At 39.4% G+C, this 22,049-nt stretch overlaps 1 protein-coding gene across 3 annotated transcripts; it reads left to right on the forward strand.

Moving 5' to 3' along the window:
- The first annotated feature begins 7,818 nt into the window (after nucleotides 1-7,818).
- Nucleotides 7,819-21,775, forward strand: june (JunE proto-oncogene, AP-1 transcription factor subunit). Of its 3 annotated transcripts, none has more exons than XM_085278865.1 (2): nucleotides 7,819-7,942; nucleotides 16,096-21,775. In XM_085278865.1, exon 2 carries the CDS (start codon nucleotides 16,223-16,225, stop codon nucleotides 17,264-17,266), a length of 1,044 nt encoding a protein of 347 aa, XP_085134991.1. In that variant the 5' UTR covers nucleotides 7,819-7,942; nucleotides 16,096-16,222; the 3' UTR covers nucleotides 17,267-21,775. The 3 variants fall into 3 exon arrangements, with proteins under 3 accessions (XP_085134991.1, XP_085134993.1, XP_085134994.1); XM_085278867.1 differs by lacking the exon at nucleotides 7,819-7,942 and adding an exon at nucleotides 7,956-8,172; XM_085278868.1 differs by lacking the exon at nucleotides 7,819-7,942 and adding an exon at nucleotides 8,234-15,428.
- Nucleotides 21,776-22,049: the final 274 nt, after the last annotated feature.

Genomic DNA, 22,049 nt, shown 5'->3' on the forward strand with positions numbered 1-22,049 from the left:
GATGAGGGTGCGCTCTCACTTGGGGGGCTAAGTGTCCCTCTTCATGTGAGAAAGCGCTACATTTTTGTTCCATTTTATTCCTTGTTCCACAGTTTGAAGTATTTTTGCACATTTTGACTAGTTCTGCAGGACACCTACATTTCCGACTGTTTATGAAGGGAAGGAATTATATTACATTCAGACGAAAAGCATACACCAATCTATGGGTACAAGACAATGTGGGAGTATATCAAGACTATTGCATGAGACCAAGAGAACAAACTTAAGCTTCTTTTTTTTGTACCTTACTTACCAAGAGATTTCAGAATATATGTATCATATACACTCTAAATGTATTTTATTTTTATTGTAGTTTGTTTCAACCAGAACTGTCGCACATTAGGAGTGCAATGCAGAAACGGCCCTAACCAATCTGGCGCCCTAGGCAAGATTTTAGGTGGCGCCCCCTACATCAGCAGTGTAGTGTAATGTTGTAACAAATAATATTTCTATTAAATAAGCTTTACTTTGCATTTTAATTAACGTGGGATTATTTTTTGTATTTAGAAATAATAGTACTAACTTTTTTTTTTTTCTTTTCAACATTTGTGGCACTGGCGTGGCGCCCCCTGATGGACAGCACCCTTAGCATTTGCCTATACGGCCTATGCCACGGGCCGGCCCTGGTGCAATGTATACATTTACACAGCAATTGCACTTAGCTGTATTTCTGAGGTACTTCTACTCTTTCTGCATGTACAGATTCTTTTGTTTAAATGAGCTACATGCTTTAGTAACAGCCAGAGGCATGAATCGCTTTAAGTTCAGCAGTTTAGTCAGGCACTCTTTCACATTTCAGATGACTTGTTAGTTGAAAAAAAAAAAAAAACTCACTGAAATCTCAAATTGCTTGGCTGTACTTACTGTGCATAACAAAAGGATTTGATGGATAAAAACAGAAAAACAGTTCAACCTTCTTTTTGTGCTCCTACATGTCCTCAGCCCTCCTGGAATGACAGAAGAAAAAACCTAACAAAAACAAGTCAGCGAGGATACATGTGATTTCTGACCAAGATGAGAAATCAAACACTGGAGAAACACATGCAGTTCCTGTATCGTCCACATGAGGTTGACTCTAGAACAGAATCAGTCCCCACAGTCTGTTCTTAGGGTGAGCTTCACAAACAGGTTTCTTTGATTTACTGCAGCAACATTTTTTATATGGTAGAAAAACTCAGCAGTGTTTGATGTGTTCTTAAACTGCTTTATGTACTTTAACTGGGCGTGTGTTTTTCATAAATCTTTAAGCAGCAGTTTTAGTGGTTTGCCACATGAAGAGGAAACAGGTCTGTATGTGGCCCAGGATGTAAAATGATTTTCACACCCCTGGTTTAGATGAAAAGATTATGGTTTTTTCAAAAATAAAAAAACAACAAAAACTGAAACATTTTTAAATTGAGAGCAATTCATTTTATTTATGATTTGACAAAACAGCAGTATTTTATCTCCAGGAATTAGAACACGCGAAATAGCTAGCAGCTAAGTCCACATTTTAATTTTTCAAACAACTATGTTAAGTAAAAATTCCCCACATGTAGTTATGAAGGATCAAACTGTCTGTAGATAGCCAAACCTTTCTCTGTAAACGTGTTTATTTTGGCTATGAAATTGACCCTGTGCACGAGAAAACGCTAACTTCCTGGTTTGAGACCGGATGTGGGGTTGTACATTTCCGGTAGCTTTACTTTGCGGTCAATCGCTACTGCGAACATATACTCCAAAATCATGTCCAAAACTCGAAAACGGAAAGATCGCGTTAAGTTACAAAGAGCAGAAGGTGGGAACACTCACCACTGTTGTGTCATAAAAAATCTAATGATCAATTTTGACGTTTAAAGAGTTTAGATCGATCAGTTGTTTACATCACTCAACACAAGCAGAACTGCATCACTGCAGCAGAAGACACATCGTCCACATTCAGAAGCACATCTCTGTATAGTGACTGGTCTTATGATTTAAACAGGCAAATGTTCAGCATTCAAACTACAGGTGAAGAACAGTCAAACCAGATGTTTCCCCCATTATGTCGAGATCAGCTAGTCAAGTACACACCTACACAGCATGTTAACAAACCGTTAAAAAAGCCACACAAAAAATGAATGATTGCTGGTAAGGGTTTCTATACATTAGTATGTACGAAGGGTATGTTGTGACTTACCTTAAAAATTACAGCGGTCCCTCGCTATAACGCGGTTCACCTTTCACCTCGCTGTTTCACGGATTTTTTAGTGCAAGTTTGCATACTTATTTTTTTTTACGTCACATTGTGTCCTGCGTCCTGATCGCTGCAGACGATCTCCTCCGTGACGTCTCTCCTGTACAGTACAGAATCGCTGCATCGATTGCTAGCAGTGTGACTCTGAAGTGCAGTACTGTATGTCCACGATGTCCACGAAACGTTTTGCACCGTCAAAAAATAAAATTGGCTACTTGATTTCACCCATCGCTGGTTATTTTTAAAACATAACACCCGCGATAAACGAGGGACAGCTGAGAAATATAACATTTGAATCCATTTTCTCTTTTGCTCTGAGGCGCGGGGAAAAAATATCGACAAGTCGATGAACATCATTTACAGATATATTGGGTAAATGCCCAAGACATCTATAGGAATGTAAATCACCGCTTGATTCATTCATTTGCTTAACTTGTTTTGGACCATAAACCAGGCGCCGGAAACAAAGCTCCCCACAGGAGCTTCCGCACCGGAAGTAGCATATGCTAACGTGCACACAGTCAATTAGAATTTTAAATGGGACTGACTCACTTTTAGAGCCTGCCTCTAGTGGACGTTGGAGGAACAGCAGTTTTTTCCACACTGCCTTCATTTGTCATTCCTGGTGGCTGCAGCTTACACTAACACACGTTACTGTTTGTATTGTGTGTTTGAGGCTCATTATCATCACTTGTGCTGTCACCTCCATCTCAGTCCAAGTCTCTCAGTCATGTGTAATCCACCAGTGAGCTCAGCTCTTTTCTCCACTGGATCATGTCCAGTTACTTTTGAACCCATAAACTTTTGGCCACCATGGTTAGTGCTGAAAGGTCCCCCACGCAGATCTTTCCACTCATTGTTCCATACAGTAATGAAGCCTGGAGCTTTTATGTACTTGTTATGCTTTTGTATTTGAAACATGTGCGGATTAAACGGACTCTCTGTTTTGGATGTTTCACAGTCAACGTCATTTCAAATATGAGGAGTTAACCCTTCCAGCCTCCTCTTTTCCCCCCTCGTCTCCTGCAGTCTCCTCTCCGATCTCCTGCACTGTATGATGTCATCACGCCTGTTTGCTCAGATGATGTCATGTTCGCTGATCGCTTTCAGATGTTTCAGAGTTTTTTTTTCTCCCCCTCGTTGCATTCCAGTGAACTCGACCTGAACAGCCAACTGTCCTCTGAGGGAAATCTGTTTCACTCTGCGGACAATTTTTCCTGTTTTTAGTGTAACAGCTCGACTTTGGTGAGGGTTTTGATCACTACGTGACCAGCAGATGCTCCAGGGAGTAACTGCAACATCTTTTAAATACCCCATAGGCAAGTCAAATGATCTGCATCCTTCTAGATTTACTGCACGTTCAGTCGTGCCTCAGTCTGCCATGTGTAGAGTTAGAGAGCCTGTCATATATAGAAACCACAGCTCATCTTGGAGGTAAAAGTTTAGATCCCTTCTCTGCTTGTTAAGTTGTGAAAATTTTCCTAAATCACTCTGAAGCTGGGAGGCCTTGCTAGATGTTTTTAAAAAAAGTAAAACGATAATGTTGGCATAAAAATAAACAAGGAGTGTCTTTAGCTTTAGTCTCTGTCACTGCAGTCAAATCTATCAAGCAGACAAGCAAGCAAGCAATTTATTTATATAGCGCTTTCAGATCAGCCACCAGCTGAACACAAAGTGCTGTACACTTGACATGCCAAACATGATACATTGAGCATGTTAAAAAAATGAGAAAAATAGTAATAATAATATAAGATAGGTAAAATATATATATATATAAAAAAACAAAACAAAAAAACAAAACATTTAAAACAATAAAATCAGCACATTAGATTAAAACAATAAAATCAGGGTCAGACTGTGTCATAAGCCAAAGAGTAAAAATGGGTTTTAAGACGTGTTTTAAAAGTGGACAGTGAAGGGGCCTCTCTAATGTGCTAGGAAAGATTGTCGTTGACAATCTTTCAGTCGTTCAGCTTTCGTCTCGTCAGACCACAGAGTATTTTCCCAGAAGTTTTGGGGATCATCAAGATGCAAACGTGAGACGAGCCTCTGTGTTCTTTCTGGACAGCAGTGCAGTGGCTTTCTCTTTAAACTCTCCCATGGAGGCCATTTTTGCCCGGTCTTATTGGTGACTCATGAACTTATCTGAGACAGGTGAGGTCAGTAGTTCTTTCGATGCTGTTGTGCGTTCTCCTGTGGCCTCCTGGATGAGTCACTGGTGCTCTCTTGTATTATGTTGGTAGGCTCCTAGAAGGGAAGGCTCATCACTGTTCCAGGTTTTCTCCATGTGTAGATGATGGCTCTCACCATGGTTCAATGGAGTCCCAAACCTGAGAAACTGCTTCGTAACACTTTCCAGACTGACCAGAGTGGCTTTGATGTTTCTAGACAGTAGAATGAAACTGTCATGTTACTTTTTGATATCTTTTAACCTGCTTCACTTTGTCAGACAGGTTCTGTTTAAGTGATTCCTTGGCTCAACACGTCTCGCAGTAATAGGTGTGGCTAATGAACTTGAACTCAGCTTTCTAAAAAGTGATTTTACAAAGAGGGTAAAGACTTTCGCACAGGGCCAGGTTAAATGGTAAATGGCCTGTATTTGTATAGCGCTTTACTTAGTCCCTAAGGACTCCAAAGCGCTTTACACTACATTCAGTCATTCACACACACATTCACACACTGGTGATGGTAAGCTACATTGTAGCCACAGCTGCCCTATGGTGCACTGAAAGAGGTTGGTTAAAATAACAAGAAAACTAAGAAATCAGGCTGGGGGCAAATACTTTTTTCACAATTATTTTTTACAGATATCTAAATATGCTTGTGTTGTGGTCTCCAGCACGCTTCTCTGAGCTGAAGGAAGACTCAGTTCATCATCTTCTGAACAGGCATTGAACATTTTGTATGTGTGTGTTGGCTGCTCCACCTACGGTAAGAACAGTAATTACTTTGGTTGCCAAGTAAAACACACTGATCTGTCCTCACACACACACACACACACACACACACACACACACACACACACACACACACACACACACACACTGTGGTTATTTGTCAGCTTGTCTTTAGGCTGTTGGCTGAATACAGCGAGGCTCAATCATGTTTACTTATCAACAGAAACAGTTTCAAATCACAACATGATCAGATCTCATATCATTACTCATCTATCATCTATTATTTAATAGTATTTTTAATTAAATCTGTCTGTTGATTAATGCATCTGTTCCCACTGATGTCAGAGAGGTCTGATCCACTGTACTGTAACCTCGCTCGACTTCAAGGTAATTTGGTGCTTTTACATCAGACTGATGTTTCCGGCAGTGTGGAGAATTCTTTAAAATTATATTTAAACCTTCATGGAAGAAGATACAGCAGCATAAAAGTATTAAAAATAAATTAAAGAGGATATGAACACCTCAAAGCACTCTCACTCTTTAAAATGGTGTTTGCAGACTTGCTTACTTTCTTCAGTTAAATTAACTTTTAGTTGAATGACAGAAAGGTGAAAGATGTTATAGAGGCATAAGAAGAAAAGTTAAGTAAACACAGATAAACACATAGCTTAACTGATATACACAAAAGTTATAATTATGTACGTCCTCCAAAGTCTGCAGAACGGAAACTGAATCACCTGTGAAGAGGTAACATAAACTGGCTAAAACTGAGGCTACAACAGGCCCAACGAAGAGTCAGAAAATTACAGAAAAACCAAACACAATAAGTTTTTTTTTACTTATTAGATTCACTGAAAGTGGAACAACAAATTGTCAAACATGGAGACATACTGTAAAATGGCACTTGATTTTCTTAAAACGCAAAATGAGAATATTCTTGTATGTCTTTATATGCTGTCTAAACATATATAGTTTTTGTTTTGTTTTGTTTTCTTACAAGCTTTATGCTCTGGTTTTATTGGTCTGGGCCACTTTTGTATTGCTCTGTATTTGGCATATTTTTTTCAACCTGACCACAATCATGTATGCACTTGTTTATAGCCACATACACAAAATAAATATTTTCCTCTTTTAACTGGTGAAAAACGCTTATTTGGAGGTTGGAATCATTTTGCTGCTCACACCACAGACCCAGTTTTGGTTCTAAAATTTGACAGATTTTCACAAATCATTTGAATTCTTCTTTACTAAGTTATTAATTTAAAATCAGTTACTTTGTAGACACTAAAAACAACTTTCTTATGTAACTGTAAAATGTAACTGTTCCCAGTTCCCTTAAGAATCTGTTTTCACGGCTGCCGTTACGACACATTCCCTGCAGGGATATATATAAATATAGGATGGACCGGGGTTGGCTGTCACACTTTTTACTGTTGCATGAACTACTGATCATTGAAACATCTTTCAGTAACTGTTAAAATAAAGCTTAAGGTTTTTCACTTTTCCACTTAACTGTAAGAAAAATAAATTAACCATCAACGACACTCTGACACTTTGTGACACGCTTTAAAATATACAACTTTCTGGATGAGTCAGTCCCGTTGACTTACACTGAAACCTGACAATTTAAATCCATAAACATAAACCAATAGTTTACTTTTCATGACTTTTTTTGTGAATATTTGCTTTTTAGTTGTGGGACTGGTCCGGTCGATCAGTGGGTGTGATATATCTAAGCCTGAGTTATGAGTAACAGATAAAAAAAGACTCTTTGCACAGTTGTTAGAAGGATGTGTAATTACAGTCCAGTCTTACAGTCCACAAAAAAGTAAAGTTTTGTTTTTCACAGAAACTAATTATACAGATTCTTCAGGACAGTGAGCACAAATTTGTTGTGTATTATTTGTGTAGTTTTATGTCATACGTGCAAATTGTGTGTAGGAAAAGCAAGAAGGCATCAATTTACTGAATCAGAATAACCAAGTCCTCAATGCCTAAAGTTAACCAAGCGACGTAATTTTTATTAATAAAAGCGACTTTTAGCTGCTTCCATGTTCAGTTTGTTTGATTTCCTCCCGGGATCAGGCGTACCTGTAAGCCACCACACTGTGGATCATTAATCATCAAACTGAATTCATGAATCAAATAAAGCACAAACATCTGTGACTTGTACAATTTGGGTCTCTTATGTACCAAAAAGGTCAAATAATTTACTCCACTACCAACCCCTCCAGCCTCCACAGCTGAGCCTCTTTTGTATTTCAAAAGTAGAAAATATCAAATTTTGTATAAGTGAACATGTACACCTATATATGTGAGATGACAGATTAAAAGTGACAAGTGTGAGATAATGTCGGGGATAAAAAAAAAAAAAGCTAAATTACGTCCAGGAAAGGTCATGCGTGAGGTCAGAGTGGAGTCCAAACCCCTCTCAGAATCAGGTTGTAAGGGAGTGTAAGGGACTGATTCAGGGGGAGTCATCCTCAAGCGGACGTTAGAGGAAGAGTCGGTGTGGGGGGTTCTTTTTCGGGGGTCCATCAATTTACCAACCTGTGAGGCACGGCTTTCAACCTTTCACGGCTCATATATATCACATATATATGTTCCCCGTGTGAAGTATGTCAGTGTATAAATAAAGGCGCTCATTAGAGGCGCGTTGGAGAGATAAGGAGCAGAAAGCGTCAGAGTGAGTCACTTTGTGATGGAGAGAGACTTCAGCCGCTCTTCCTCGCTCTCTCTCTGAGTCAGTCTCTCTGCTCTCGGATGGTTCAGCAGCTCTCCCTGTCTCTCTGTGAGTATCAGCCTTTATCAGACATTATTCCCGCTCTCATCGCCTCCCAGCCTCGTCATGCTGGACTTTTTTAGATGAGACACCGAGCCGCGGTCGGTTAGGACGGTGATGAGGAGGGGGAGGATGATGATGGTAGTGTTAATGATGCCTCGCGCTGGTTTCACCCGGTCTGAAGTTGACGGAACTTCACCTGATGAAGTCCTGAGAGGAGAGGACTGATCAGAGTGTCGGTACTGAAAACTACCTGTTATTATAAATTATAGCTTACACAGCATTGAGGAGGATGAAGGTGTTTGACCTTCCTATTAACGAGCTTCGGTGTGATATGACGACTGTTTCACTGCTTACTGGGATTTATATTCATCACTGTCACATCTACTGTAACATGTAAGCAGGGTTTGAATGCTGCAGCTGGTTTAATGAACTGTTGCGCACTTCATATTTCTTTATTCTATGTTTAAAAAAAATCAGCTTTTTGACTAACACGCCGCACAGTGCTGGGATTAGAAGCGGGGAGGCAGCTGTGACAAGCGGTAGAAAATTAAAATAGTTAAGTAGTTATGAAGTTTGAGTAGTTACGTTACCATCGGATTTGGGAGAGTTTGTGGAAAATGTGAACATGTTGGATGATAAATAAGGAAGAACACTGCACTGGAGGTCGTTTAGGAAGTCGTGTGTCCAGCAGAGGGCAGTGATTTTCATTGGCCACAAATAACATTATTATTATTATTATTATTATTATTAATAATAATAATAATAATAATAATAATAATAATAATAATAATAATAAACTGCTGTGTTGGGTGTGATTGGGAGTTTCTGAGATGCAAAGAGAGGTCCGGGGTCCAGACACCCTTTTTTGAGCAAAGACCCATTTTATTTTATTATACTCTTATACTTTTTTTTTTTAATTTGCAAAGTTTTTTATTTTTTATCTTTTGAGCTCCTTTTTTTTTCTTTTTTTTTTTTGCTGTTTTACAGCTCCTCTGTTTTGTTTTGTTTTTACCTCATGGAGCTATTTTGTTTTGTCATAGTGTTTTTGTTTTGTTTTGTTTTGTTCTGTTTTTTAACTACTCTACTTGCTGCAGGCTGTGTTTAATGTTTCGGCTGCTGTAACACAGGGATCTTCTGACCTTTGGGAATAATGACCTGTATCTTGTCTTAACAGCATGACTACACATGCATGGAAATGTCTGTAAAGTGAAAACATATTGGGTTTTGTACCTCTTTGTGCCACTGTGTTGGTTAATCACATGTAATAAGACACATTGTTAAAGCTGGACTTACTTATTCTCAGTGTGGTTCATTAAATTGTGACATTAAGCAGGTCTACTGTTTCTGCTGGTTTCTGCAGTTAAAGTGGCGTAACTAATGTTTTCGAGCTGACGTTCACTTCCAGCTCAAGTGTTGTGTTGTTTTTGGACTAAAGACAGTCAGAGTTGTGTTTGTGTTGTGTTGTTGAAAGCTTCCCTGCCAGTTTTGAGAAACATTCGAATGTTAGCTGGAGTTCTGTGGAGGAAGTTAACTTGCAGTAGTAAGAACTTTACCGTTTGACCAACACATTTCTGACCTCATCAGTCAGCTATAAAACAGATTACAGCCAACATTTTAAATAGGACATGTACAGAAAACAACTAATCACATCGAGGATTACTGGTAGATATGCACATGAATGTGTAAGGTTGGCTGATTTCTATACCTTTTTAGAATAATGCTCTTCTTTATGCACCTTGGAAGTGGGTGACGTTGCTCTAGAAACATCTGCTTTGTCTGTAAAAGAAAGTGGGATGTCCAGATTTCTAAACGCTGCTCTCTAACTAACGATGACAGTGGGGAAGGCGCCTTGCTTTGTTTAGGAGCATTGAGGCGAGGGCTGGAAGAAGGAGTTAAATGTCTGTAGGTGGGAGGAAGCATGGAAATGCTGATGTATTCCAGTGCTTTCCCAGCTCGTACAGTGGAATAAGTGGTGGGTTCATACTGGAGCTGGAGATGCAAAACTCGAAAAACGATGCCCACTTGCTCAAAAGTGAAACAAAATAAGTTCACATGGCATACGAGCTGTGAACATATTTTCTCAGGGTGGGATTTATAATGTTATCAGTCAGATCCATCCCCACCCATTTATGCTGTGAATGGTTGCCAGACTCTCTTTGAAGCCCAGAGCTAGATGTGAAGGGCAGTGCAATCTTAACAGTTTGGGGCATAAATGTAGAAGATGGCCGTCGCACTCTCGTGCCACCTCTTCATGTTTAGACAGTTTCAGACTAATCTAGCATGACCTCTCAAGCCCTGTCCACACATATATGGGCATTTTGTATAACCTTTCTTGTGTATTTTTTCCTTTTGTCCAAATGTAAACAGGATTTAAAGGAACTGAAAATAGAGCTTTTGAAAAACAAAAGGCTTATGACTAGCTAACATTTCTATCTGGGTAGGGTTACAATGGCATGTGTTGCTTTGGTGAGCTCTTGACAATGTTTTAGTGTTTTTGTGTGGATTGAAAATGTTTAAAAAAGGGAAAAGTATTTGTGGGCGTAGCACTCAAATGTTACATGACATGTGACAGGACTAGGCTGTCATCGTTTCAAACTACGTGCTGTGCAATGAAAACCAAAATGAGTTTGTGAAAACTGTCACATCTTATAATCTGTAGTTTTCTGGCTCCTCTGTGGTTTTTTGTTTTCCTGAATATGGTTTTCATCTGTCTGGTCTCATATGTCTTCCCCTCATCCACAACCAATCACAGCAGTTGGCTGTTCCTCCCTGAGCCTGGGTCTCCCAGAGGTTTCTTCCTGTTAAAAATTAGTTTATCTTTCCCACTGTCGCCAACTGCTTGCTTTTTACTTTTTAATCATTTTTTTATTTTTATTCTAATTTTTATTTTAATTCTGTGAGTTAACGTAGTCTTTACCTTATGATATAAAGCACCTTCAGGCTACTGTTGTGGTCATTTGCAAGTTCCTTTTTAATAAAGGACAAAAACTCCACCTATGCAGGTTGAAGGTAAAGGAAGCTAAAACTGATCTAAAAACTAACTAATTTCACTCTTGTTGATGGAAATAAAGATAAAAAGGAGATTTGGAAAAATATTTTTGCTGAGATGATTTTGGATAACTGAAATAAAATAAAACATATCTGTAGTTCTCGCTTTTGTGAATTTGGTAAAATGTGGATTCACAAGCTGCCCGATGATGCTTTCAAGCCTTTTTTTTTTTTAAAGATTTGACTCTCAACTGCCATCACAAAGCTGTTTTACTGTAATTACCCAACAGCTTGTGAAATAATCAAAGTCTCGAATCTACTGATTTGTTTCTGGTCATGAATTTTCTCGTCTTTCTGTTTGCTTTGTTTTTCCCTGAACACCAGTTCTCATCACGTGGACTGACTGACATGAAAACACGTGACCGTTTGTGTCCATGAACACAAATAAACAGGTTGCTTTTTTGTCACCATTTCATGTTTTGTTGCCGTGAGATCAGGCTGTAATGTCTATTCTGACTTTGCTAAAACCTTGAGAGAAACCCTGCATAAAATAAATAATTTAAGACAAATTAAGAATTAAAAAGACTAAAACTGAGACTGATTAAATAAATTAAAATAAATAAAATAAATTTTAAAAAGTAAACTTTTACAGTAAAAACTAAACTGAAATGAGCAAACCCAAGTTCAAATCATACACATAATCTTCACATGTTTTCTACCAGTATTAATAATGAACGTAAAATTTGTTTTATATGATCATTATTCAGCAAGATTGAGAAATAGATTATAGGCTGGGTTAAATAAAACAGTTACCACTTATTTTAAAACTTTGTTTTAGGTGTTGTCTCCAGACTGAAAAGTCTGGAGACAATGATGCTACAGACACTAAATAATCATAACAATATGCATCCATGTGAGCCTACCAGATCGCTCTTACTGGTTCAACATCTCAGACCAGACATACTTTAAAAGCTGATAGAATAGAATATAAAAATTCAAAGTCTTAGAAGTTCCAGTATGTTCAGAGCCATGATGTTTAAGCTGTTTTTGCATTAGCTTAAGCATCAAGTGACGCCTGTTGTCCCTTGTTTTAACTTTAAGAGTTGCATCAATGTCACATTAGCCTGTTTGTCTTTGTAAGCTTCAGACTCATCGTGCTGGGCTGCTGTTAGTCACCTGAGCTCAGATAATCACCTGTGTGCAGCCCGTGATTATCACACTAACTTCTATCTGACGTTTTCACTCCTCTCCTGTGGGGAGATCTTCCTCACGCATGACCTTGACTGCTGTTTCTTACTCTGAGGGTTTTTTCTCTTATTTCTCAATATGCTGCTCTGATTAAATTATAAGGAAGCAAAGAGTCGAGGTGACGGTGGACCTGAGCTGAATCAGTTCCTCAAGCGTCTCGCCTCGTGGTCAGTTTCGTCACCACATGACACACACTGCATCTGAACTGTTGAGGTTAAAGGATAGACGGGATGTTTTTGTAATTTCTTTTTTTTTATTCATGAAAAGGATTCAGGAATTACAGTGACGCTTGTCACTGTGTTGGTTATTTGTCTCTCCGTGTAACTCAAACTCGACCACTGTGTTTCCTTTTCAGCAAAAAATATTTTCAGACCCATGTGTTGCCCTTTTGTGGAAACAGACTAGAGGTTTCTGTCTTTCTGGACTCGGAGAAGAGGTTAAGAACTGAAAGGGGTAAAGCTCCAACAACACTTGTTATATATAGAATACACACTGTTGTTTTACCCACACAGTAAAGCCAGATAAACAGAGAGAAGAAATGAAGCATTAAAATACAAAGACTTCAATCCATTCAGACAGGTGCAACACTTATCTCTAATATTTAATATAAAATATTCTAAAAACGCTCTCAAACTGCTGTCAACAAAATAAATAAATAAATCCATGGTCCTCTGCTTACACGTGCTTTGATATTATCTCTGGAGGGTTTATCCATGCCCACCAGCACTCTCATATTCCCCAGCTTTCTCTCCTATTTCAAAACCATCTCCAAGAAATCTATATATCTAACCCATCTGTCAACCCAACCTGGCAACCCTAAACACAGTTCATGAAATAGCCTCAAACTCTAATCTAATGAAATTAAATCTTATCTGTCCAGTTTCATCGTGTCCACATACATATTTGACAAATTTGACTTTTAAATTTGCTGCTCTTGCTGGTCAGTGCCAGAAATGCCAGCTGGTTAAGTGAATTATTTTGATAAAAGCCGACCTTCGCTGACAGACGGAGGGCCCTCCTTTTTCTGACAAGAGGATGTAAATGTGCGAAGTTTGGCATCCGCACCAACCAGATCGGGTTTGCAGGACATCAGTGGTGTCAGAGTAAGCTGACATAAGAACTGAAGCAAAATGAAAACCACATTAACCACAAGGCACGTGGAAGCATGCAAGGACGGAGAGCCACATGTGCTAGCCATACTGACATTAGCAACGCTCGGCAAATTAATTTAGCATTGCGTGTGAGCAGCGTAACACATTAGACAAAGTTTCCCACTCTTCAGTGACATTTAAAACAGTAATTATTGGGGGAGGTGAATAATGATTTCAAATGGTTCGTAAATTCCCATGCAGTATTTGTACGACCGATGTTTAACCGCATTCTGTTGGAATGTGCCCAGTTTTCATTGTTTTCCTAGTGTTAGTTTCCCTCCTGATACAAAACACAAATTAAATGTCAGGAACAGCCCTAATTTCAGTCGAATGAATCATTTCACTGCTCACACCAGAGACCACAAGTCGGGTCATTCCATGACTGATTTTTACACTCAGTTTAGGTGATCGTTAATGTATCATTAATTACTGATAAGAAGTCACTTGTTATCAAAGCTAATGAGTTAGGTTTAGAAAATGTTGTGGTTTGGGAAAAAATGGTTGTGCAATGTTTTCTTCAAATCTATGACATTTATATCCTAGAACACAAATGGTTATTTTCCAAGCTTTGGTATGACTGGGTGTATCATCCAAAGACGATTCAAGGAGTGAGTGCAGCTGATCTTGTTGCAGGCATTCAGACCGGTCAGATTCTGAGTAAATTAGCTCACTGTCGTGTAGTCGCTTCAGCTCCTCTTGCTGCAGAGATAGAAACTTTAAAAATACACGACCATACACATGCTGGTAAAGTTTGAACTGACCTGAATTGACTCTCTGAGTCAGTAACTCATAGGATATGAGACATGCTTTATTTTTCCCAAAAGTTGATAAAATACTGTAGCAGCAGCCAAAATGTCAAACAAAACCTATAACAGCAAGTAGAATAGCTCACACAAAGCATCTACAAAAAATACTGCATACTACAAAAGTATTCAATCAATTCAAAAGTGAAGTTTCACTAAAATCACTTCACACAATCAGACATTATAGTTTGGAAAAAATTGCCCAAGAAATCCCAGGATTTTCAAACTTGAGCGCATGTACGGTCATTTTTTTCACCCACGTCTGCAAATCTGCTGAAAGAGAACGAGGCGACAGCTTGTCCATTTAATGAGACTTCAATAAATACCTGAAACAGACTCCTCTGTAATGTTTACAGCATGATGGATTCCTGCAGTGAGCAACGGTCATGTTAACGTTGAGCTTTCTTCTCAGGAGTACATCTGCTCCTTTCTATCAGGCCATCAGTGCTCGTCATATAAAGGTTTCACTAGTGGAGCAGCCCAGTGAACAAGTTTAAACAAGCTGTAAATCTCACCTTTGGAGGGAAATCTCGACATAATCAGGGATGTGTAAGACACTCTGTAATAACTGTTTTTTGACAGGATCCTGTATCGTTTACTTAGCCAGCTCTAGTTTTTACACCGTAACAGCCTTACTGAAGACCCATGCAAGGATCATGGTGGATTTGCTTTAGGATCATCCTCCAAGTGTAGACGTTTGTTGCCTTTTAAAAGTGGAAATGTTTGTCATAGTTACATTAGTTGCTCATCCTGTCCACTCATATTCCCCCGTCTCCCAGGAGAGATGACCCACTGCACCAACTGCCTTTATTAAGACTCACAAATATTTGCTGTTCTCAGAAAGCGACAACTTGCAAGGAAGCAGATTTTATTACAGCAGCATATTGAATTTAGGTCTAAGTGTAACAGCCTGTCGTTGGAGGTCAGAAACATATCAGCAGCTTGTAAGTATAAAGTGTAGAACACTGTGTGTTGTGAATTGTGGGGCTCCTTTCTTTTCATAAAGAATCCACCAGTGTAGCCTCTTGTAAAGGAGAACTTTTTCTTGGTTTTTAGAGAATTTTAGCAGCTCATATTATTGCTATAGGGTTAGCTGATCAGTTAGAGATGTTACTATGAAGAACTCACATTAGTGGGAAACACTGGTTGGGTTGCTGATATGACAGTTTTTCATTTCTTTCAGTTTCTCATCCCATGTTTAGATGGACTCCAACTCCACCCTCCTGGACTGCAGCTGGCAATGGCTTCTTTGTTCTGCTCTGCTGGGACTTCAAGCATCACCCTAACCAGAACCTGCAACAGGTGGAGAGCTGGTTCATGTGCTGAGCTCACAGAGACTGCAGAGTAGAACAAGGACGACTGGCTACAGTGCAGGAGGGTGTATTTGGAAATAATCATCAGGACTAAAATAAGAAGAACATATTTCTCATTATTCATACAATTAGAAAACCCGTGTGCCTTTAATTTGCTTGTAAATTAAACCTCTTGGTTTTTTGATAGCACAGACAACTGAAAAGAAGCTTTAATCCAATTTTTTTGTAAATGAAATATTTACAAGCAATAATCTGTCAAGTTTAGAGGCCATACAACTGAGCATATTTTCAGAACAAGGTGTAGTTAAGTTTGGAGCTGGATATGCAAGTGCTATTAAAACGTTTTTGTTTCTGATGAACATCACTGAGTCATAATGCAGTGAGGCATGTTGTCTGTAAAATCAGGAACAAACAAGGATACAAACAGTATGAAGACGTGAATGCAGACACATATTTGATGTCATGAAAATACATTTCTGAAATAGAAAAGATGGTGAGCATGATTGTCAAATTAGAGGTGGCTGTGTTCCTTCAGCCTTAGCTCAGGGTGAAATGAACCCACAAACAGAGCAGGAGAATGAGAGGTGAGGGGTAGTGATTGTCCTGTTGTTTTGGTCCTCCTCTTCCTCTCACAGACATGTTTCTTCCTCCTGCAGGAACTCTTTTTCTTCTCTTCGTCTTGCCTTCATCCTCCAGACGCAGACGTCAGTGGAACGTTTCAATCAGCTCTCATATTCAGGTTAATCTGATTATGAAGATTTCTTCTGAGACGCCTCTCTGTCAATGACGGCCAAGATGGAGACTCCTTTCTACCACGATGACTCCCCCGCTGTGCCCGGCTTCAGCCAGATCGCCGAATACGAGCGCTACTCGGGAAACAAGATGCTGATGAGTAAGAAAGCCATGTCAATGGCAGGAAGTCACCACTTCCCCAGTGGTGGTGGAGCAGGAGGGAGGGGTGGGAACCCCAACATCCTGGGGCTGGCTAGCAACAGCTCCTTGATGACATCAGCAGCGTCCTCTGCAGCATCCTCAGCAGACATGAACCTGCTAAAGCTGGCGTCCCCAGATCTGGAGCACCTGATCATTCAGTCCAACCAGGGGCTGGTCACCACCAGCCCGGTGCCAAACTCCACCAATCCCTTCATGTACCGCAACCAGGCCACCAACGAGCAAGAAGGATTTGCTGATGGCTTTGTCAAGGCGCTGGCAGACCTTCACAAGCAGAACCAGCTGGTTGGAGGTGGGCCCATGTCTCCGCCTTCATCCTCTAGTGTCTCCCTGCAGGCGTCCTACCAGAGGAATCTGATGTCAGGCGGAGATATGCCCATCTACACCAACCTGAGCAGCTACAACCCGGGCCAGATGCCATACTCTGGAGGGCAGATGGCATATGGTGGAGGCTCAGGCCACGGTGGAGGTGGAGCACCTCAGCCACACCCTCGAGGCCTGGATGCCCCGCAGACTGTCCCTGAGGTCCCTCATCCTGCAGGGGACCCCACCTCGCCACCGTCGCTCTCGCCAATCGACCTGGAGACACAGGAGCGAATCAAAGCAGAACGCAAGAAACTTCGCAACCGGATTGCCGCATCTAAATGTCGCAAGCGGAAGCTGGAGCGCATCTCACGGCTGGAGGAGAAGGTGAAAGTCCTGAAGAGCCAGAACTCGGACCTGGCCTCCACCGCCGCTATGCTACGGGAACAGGTCGCTCAGCTGAAACAGAAGGTCATGAGTCACGTCACAAATGGCTGCCAGATTTCGGTAAGCTCATCAGCTGCCAGCAAGGCCGGAGGAGGAGGCACCGGCAGCGAGGACTCCAGCTGCTGAGGAGGCGGGACATCGCGAGAATATGCCAAGAGGCCATTTACTTTTAAGATTTTGCTTGTGCTTTCAGTTGGAGCGAGCAGAGAGTAAGCGGCTCATGTCATCAACGCCTCCAGAAGGATAGGTGGATGTTAACGGCATTCAGAGTCCCGGAAACTCTCTGTCACCTAGCCAAAGGGGGCGGAGCTTTACAGAGGAGACTGGAAAGGAAGCAAATGGAAGAATGCAAACAAGGTTTGGATTACGGACGACAACTTCTTAAAGAACACCTGGCAACATTTGAGACTTAAAGTGTTCAGATTCCACACAATGCATTTGTTTAACAAGTGGAACAAACTGTCAGATTTCCACATTTATTATGAACCGCTCACAACATTTTTCACACATCACACCTTCCACCTCTGTTTTTTTTATTCACACTAAAAACATATTTAAGATGTTACAGATGAAGTAAATTATCTAAAAAATATTGTTTTTACAGTGCGAGCTGAGAAGATTTATCATAGCATCAAAATACCGAAATGAAATGAAAAACTCTTTCATGTAATCAGATTACTTTTATTTACAGAGTAGGAAATGTAACTGTGGTTTCTTGTCATAATTTACAAACATCTGTTTTCAAGGTCAGAAGAAACTTTCTTTAATCATTTTCATTTAACATGATCTGTGCTGCATTATTTAGTTTTTTTTTGCTTTGTAATCTGATTATCAGTTTAATCTCTTTAATTTCATAACAGTGTGTTAATGCAACTAAAGACCGGCTTCTTTACAAACAATATCTTTCAACTTCAACAGCTCTGTTTTTAAAGCAAAGGTATGTAGTCTGATTATGTTAATCACTCTTTAAGCTCCAGTCTGGCCTACAAAGTCACATTTGTTGATGGAGGTTTTTCAAAGTGTTTTGAGAAAGAAATTACATTAAAGTTATGTTTTTCCCAGAGAAGTACTTCATCAGTACCAAAATGTTCACAGGTAATCATTAGCCTTTGAAAATTCATGATGGCCACGAAATGTGGCAAAAAAACAAAAAGATACACATTTGACCAAATATAAGTCCACTTTAAAATTACACTCTTAAATTACACCTCAGTTTTGTTTGTATCATAGCTCAACTTTGTTTTCCAAAAATTTTTGTGAACAGGGGATAAATTGTTGAGGTACTTTTGTTTCAACTAGATTTCTTGGATTGACCCCTACCTGCCTACCATTTGCAGTATGCATATCAAGGTTATAGAAGGATAATCTCTCAACCTGCACAGCACGTGCAGCTTATGTGACGCCTGTAGGTCTGACACATATAACTCTCTCTTTCTTTGGATCATATTCAGCAGTCTCTTCAGTGTTAGCTACATTGTCCTAATGAAAGTTCAATTGCAGTTTAACCTGTGTTTTATGTTTGAAACTGTAAAAAATTTTGTAAATGTGAAACAAAGTAGCTCTTAAGAAGCTTTAAAGGCGTAAATTTGACTTCCCCAAAGGCAAGTATGTGGAATTCAAAAGATAAAAGGTGTATGTATTCATCTTTTACCATCTACTGGTTTGTGAGGTCCTGTTTTCAGTCCTCTAGAGGAAGATTTCACATCTAGATTTCACTGCCGCCTTCAATGTTTTGAAACTAGATGTGACGGACGATGGGGTGGGTCTGACTATGAAACCACACATAAACCGGTATGTGCACATGCACACCCTGGCTAAAGACTTACAGATTGTTATTCAATAATCCTCCTTTAAGACCAGTTTAGACAGTTTAGACAATTAACTTATGTTTGGATTTATTCAAAGTGATGATAAACCCGCGACTGAGCTCATATATTCAGCAAGGGTTAGGGTTAGGGTCTAGAGAGGTCAAGTTCAAACATCCTTTTTCCTCAGACTTCTGCCAGACTGGATATGTTTTTGCATCCAGAGCAGATGCTTCCTGGTAGATGTTAAAAAGGATGAATTTCGAACGTCTTTCCACATTGGATTCATTCTTCAGACGTGAACGCTATGTCCACCTTTTATACTCTCGACACATAAAGATTGCTTTTTTCTACGCTGGAATTAATAGCAATTTTGGAAAATGGTGGCAGTTTTGAAAATTCAAGAGGCTAATGGTTCCAGAGGCAAATGAATGGCTCCAGAGGGACAAACATAAACATGCAAGTTTTGGTGTTCATGAATACTTTTGAAAGATTGTCAGAGTAATCTGCTGGGATTTTTCTTGAGTTACAAACAAAGGAAGTGCACAGTAAGATCTGCACTTGTTTTAAGTTTAAATGTGTATAACTTTGCAAAGGGAATCCAAATCATTTAAATCTTTTTGTTTTCACATTTAACTTTGTGTGACCGCGTGCAAAACAATCCCGTGTTGGAAGAATTTAATTATTTTTTTTAAAAGTTAAGGTATTTGACTCTTTGTTTACTTTTCTGCAGATGATGAACTGTTATTATGGAAAAGGAATTGTTTCATATCTGTTTTATATTCATACTATTGTGAAACAAGAAAATTAGTGTTGACTAATATTCATTATTCTGATGTTGTTACTGATTTACTTTTTATCTTATAAAAAAAAATAATGGTTCATGTAAGTGAGTTTATTTGGTGCATTTGTTAGCAGGTTATATAGAAGCCCATTGATGCTGGAAAAATAGATGGAAATAAAAAATATTCATAGATTTGTGCCACAAAATTAGACTGAAAACATGTTCTGTTGACTCTTAAATTTTTGTCATAGAAAGAATTTAATCTCTTTTATCACCTGGCTGTAATGGGCCTCCAAGGTTTTTTGACAAAGAGAACGATACATCTGAGGATGCTGGAATAAAGCATTCGTGAATACATTTCAGATTCAATTCAAGGTCAAACGGACATTTCTAAATGTAATTAAAACATACAGGGAGGAAAATTCACTCAGATATATTCAGGTATGAAAAATAATGCTCTTCATATGTATATTTATCTAAAGATTGAGGTTTCTGCAGAAATGAGGTCCTTAAGGAGGGATAGGAAAACCTCTGCAGATGGTGCAGATCCCGAGGTCCATATTGGTCTCCCTTCTGGGCTTCCAGAGATACTTGGGTGAGCTTAGCTTTACCTAGAAATCCTACAAACACTGGAACTTGAAAAGTTTTGAGATGTCCTTAATGACCTTGTAGGTTTCTTAAGTACACTGTAAAAGTCTGTAGTGGTAGAAGTCTGAGGATAATAATTGTCCTTGGTCAGACAGCTCTGAGGTCCTGAAGTCAGTGTCATTAATGGGATTTCTGAGGGCCTTGACAAAACTGATAATGCCTTTGGGAGAACTCTGAGGTGCTGGAGGGGTGAGATCATTATAAGGGTTGTACAGGTACTAGAATGAATTCTGGTGGACTTAGATATAGGTTGTAGTTCCCCAAGGTATTTGCCTCTACCAGGGCCTTCATAAGTTCCTAGAACAGGTATCCTGAGAGCCCTAATGGGATTTTGCAAGGTACTAGACTGTAGACTTTGAGGGAAGGCTCTTAATGACAGGCAGATTTCCTTAAAATTGTATAAATATTCTTGAGAATATTGCACAGGTACGTGAGAATCACTGATGATTTTGCCAAGTTTCCCTGAGTATATATTCAAATTCTGGTCTCTGATGGGGTCCGTGAGGTCCATAAAGAGGTTAATTCAGTCCTTGTGAAACTTCCTGAGGTCTTTAATAGCTTTCCAGAGGACCCTAGGGGGTTTGGAGGGGTCTTGAGGATGATTAGTGGGCATTAGTGGGCCCAAAGGTCCAAACTTTGCCTGACTGAATTTGTATGATTTTAAAAGCTGATTTATGACAGACATTTAAAAGATCACAACTGGTTCCAAGATACAAAGAATACAGCCCACAGTTTGTGTTACATGTGAGGGTACCTTGTTGATTGATAACTGTACACGTTGTTGTGGATTTTCTAAGTTTTGGATGTGGGTGCACCTCAGATTTATATTGTGAAAAGTTAACAGACTGGGCTTTTAATCTAGTCGTACAGTTGTTTACTCACCTAACAATCCTGTTGTTGTTTATGCAGTGTGCTGGTTGATATTTTATCACATTTGCAGCCATGAGGCTAATTGACCCTTTCTATTTCAGACTCTGTTTTGCACTGGCTTTACTGTCCAATCAGCATCTGTATCACGTTTGCAGATTGCAGCTGTCAGACAGAAAAACATGTAACTGCAAAGACAGACAGAAATATTTACTGCTCACAGATGTTTCTTTTAGAGTTCGTGTTTTGTGTTTGACAAATCAGAGACTCTCAAATATACTGTTGGCAAGTGTCAAGCAGATATTTATTTTTTTGAACTTGAGAGAGGCTTTTGATGTCTCTAATGATTCTATTTTTGTACAAATGTATAAAAGTTGTTGTTATTAATATACTGAAATGTGTGTATGTACAATCTGATTTGTTCAACCTCTTCGTGTCTATTTATTATAAATTGGTTTGTGTTAATTACGCTTCACTTTGTTCTGCTGTGTTCAGATGTTTGTGTCAATATACCAGTGATGAAACATTCAACCGCTGCTTCTCTCTCTCTCTCTCTTTTTTTAGACACTTGCAGCTGGGATTTTGGAGATTGCCTTATGACAGAGATAAAGCACATCACACTCATTTTACAATAGTGTCCTTGGGTGTTCTGTTCACATAATGAAAGTACCAAATCCATTGAAATGTAAAGGGAGTGTTGTCTCTGTTGTGGCCTTTAGGGACATTTTTTCAGTTTCATGTTGAGAAATTTGGGGAAATTTGCACATCAGATGGTTCCCTATTACGTTTCCCAGTTTTGATTTAC

The sequence above is a fragment of the Mchenga conophoros genome, linkage group LG7 (genome assembly GCF_057382185.1).
Source record: "Mchenga conophoros isolate Kocher_MC1m ecotype Shallow Benthic linkage group LG7, M_conophoros_male_GT1.1, whole genome shotgun sequence".
NCBI classification, from domain to species: Eukaryota; Metazoa; Chordata; class Actinopteri; order Cichliformes; family Cichlidae; genus Mchenga; species Mchenga conophoros.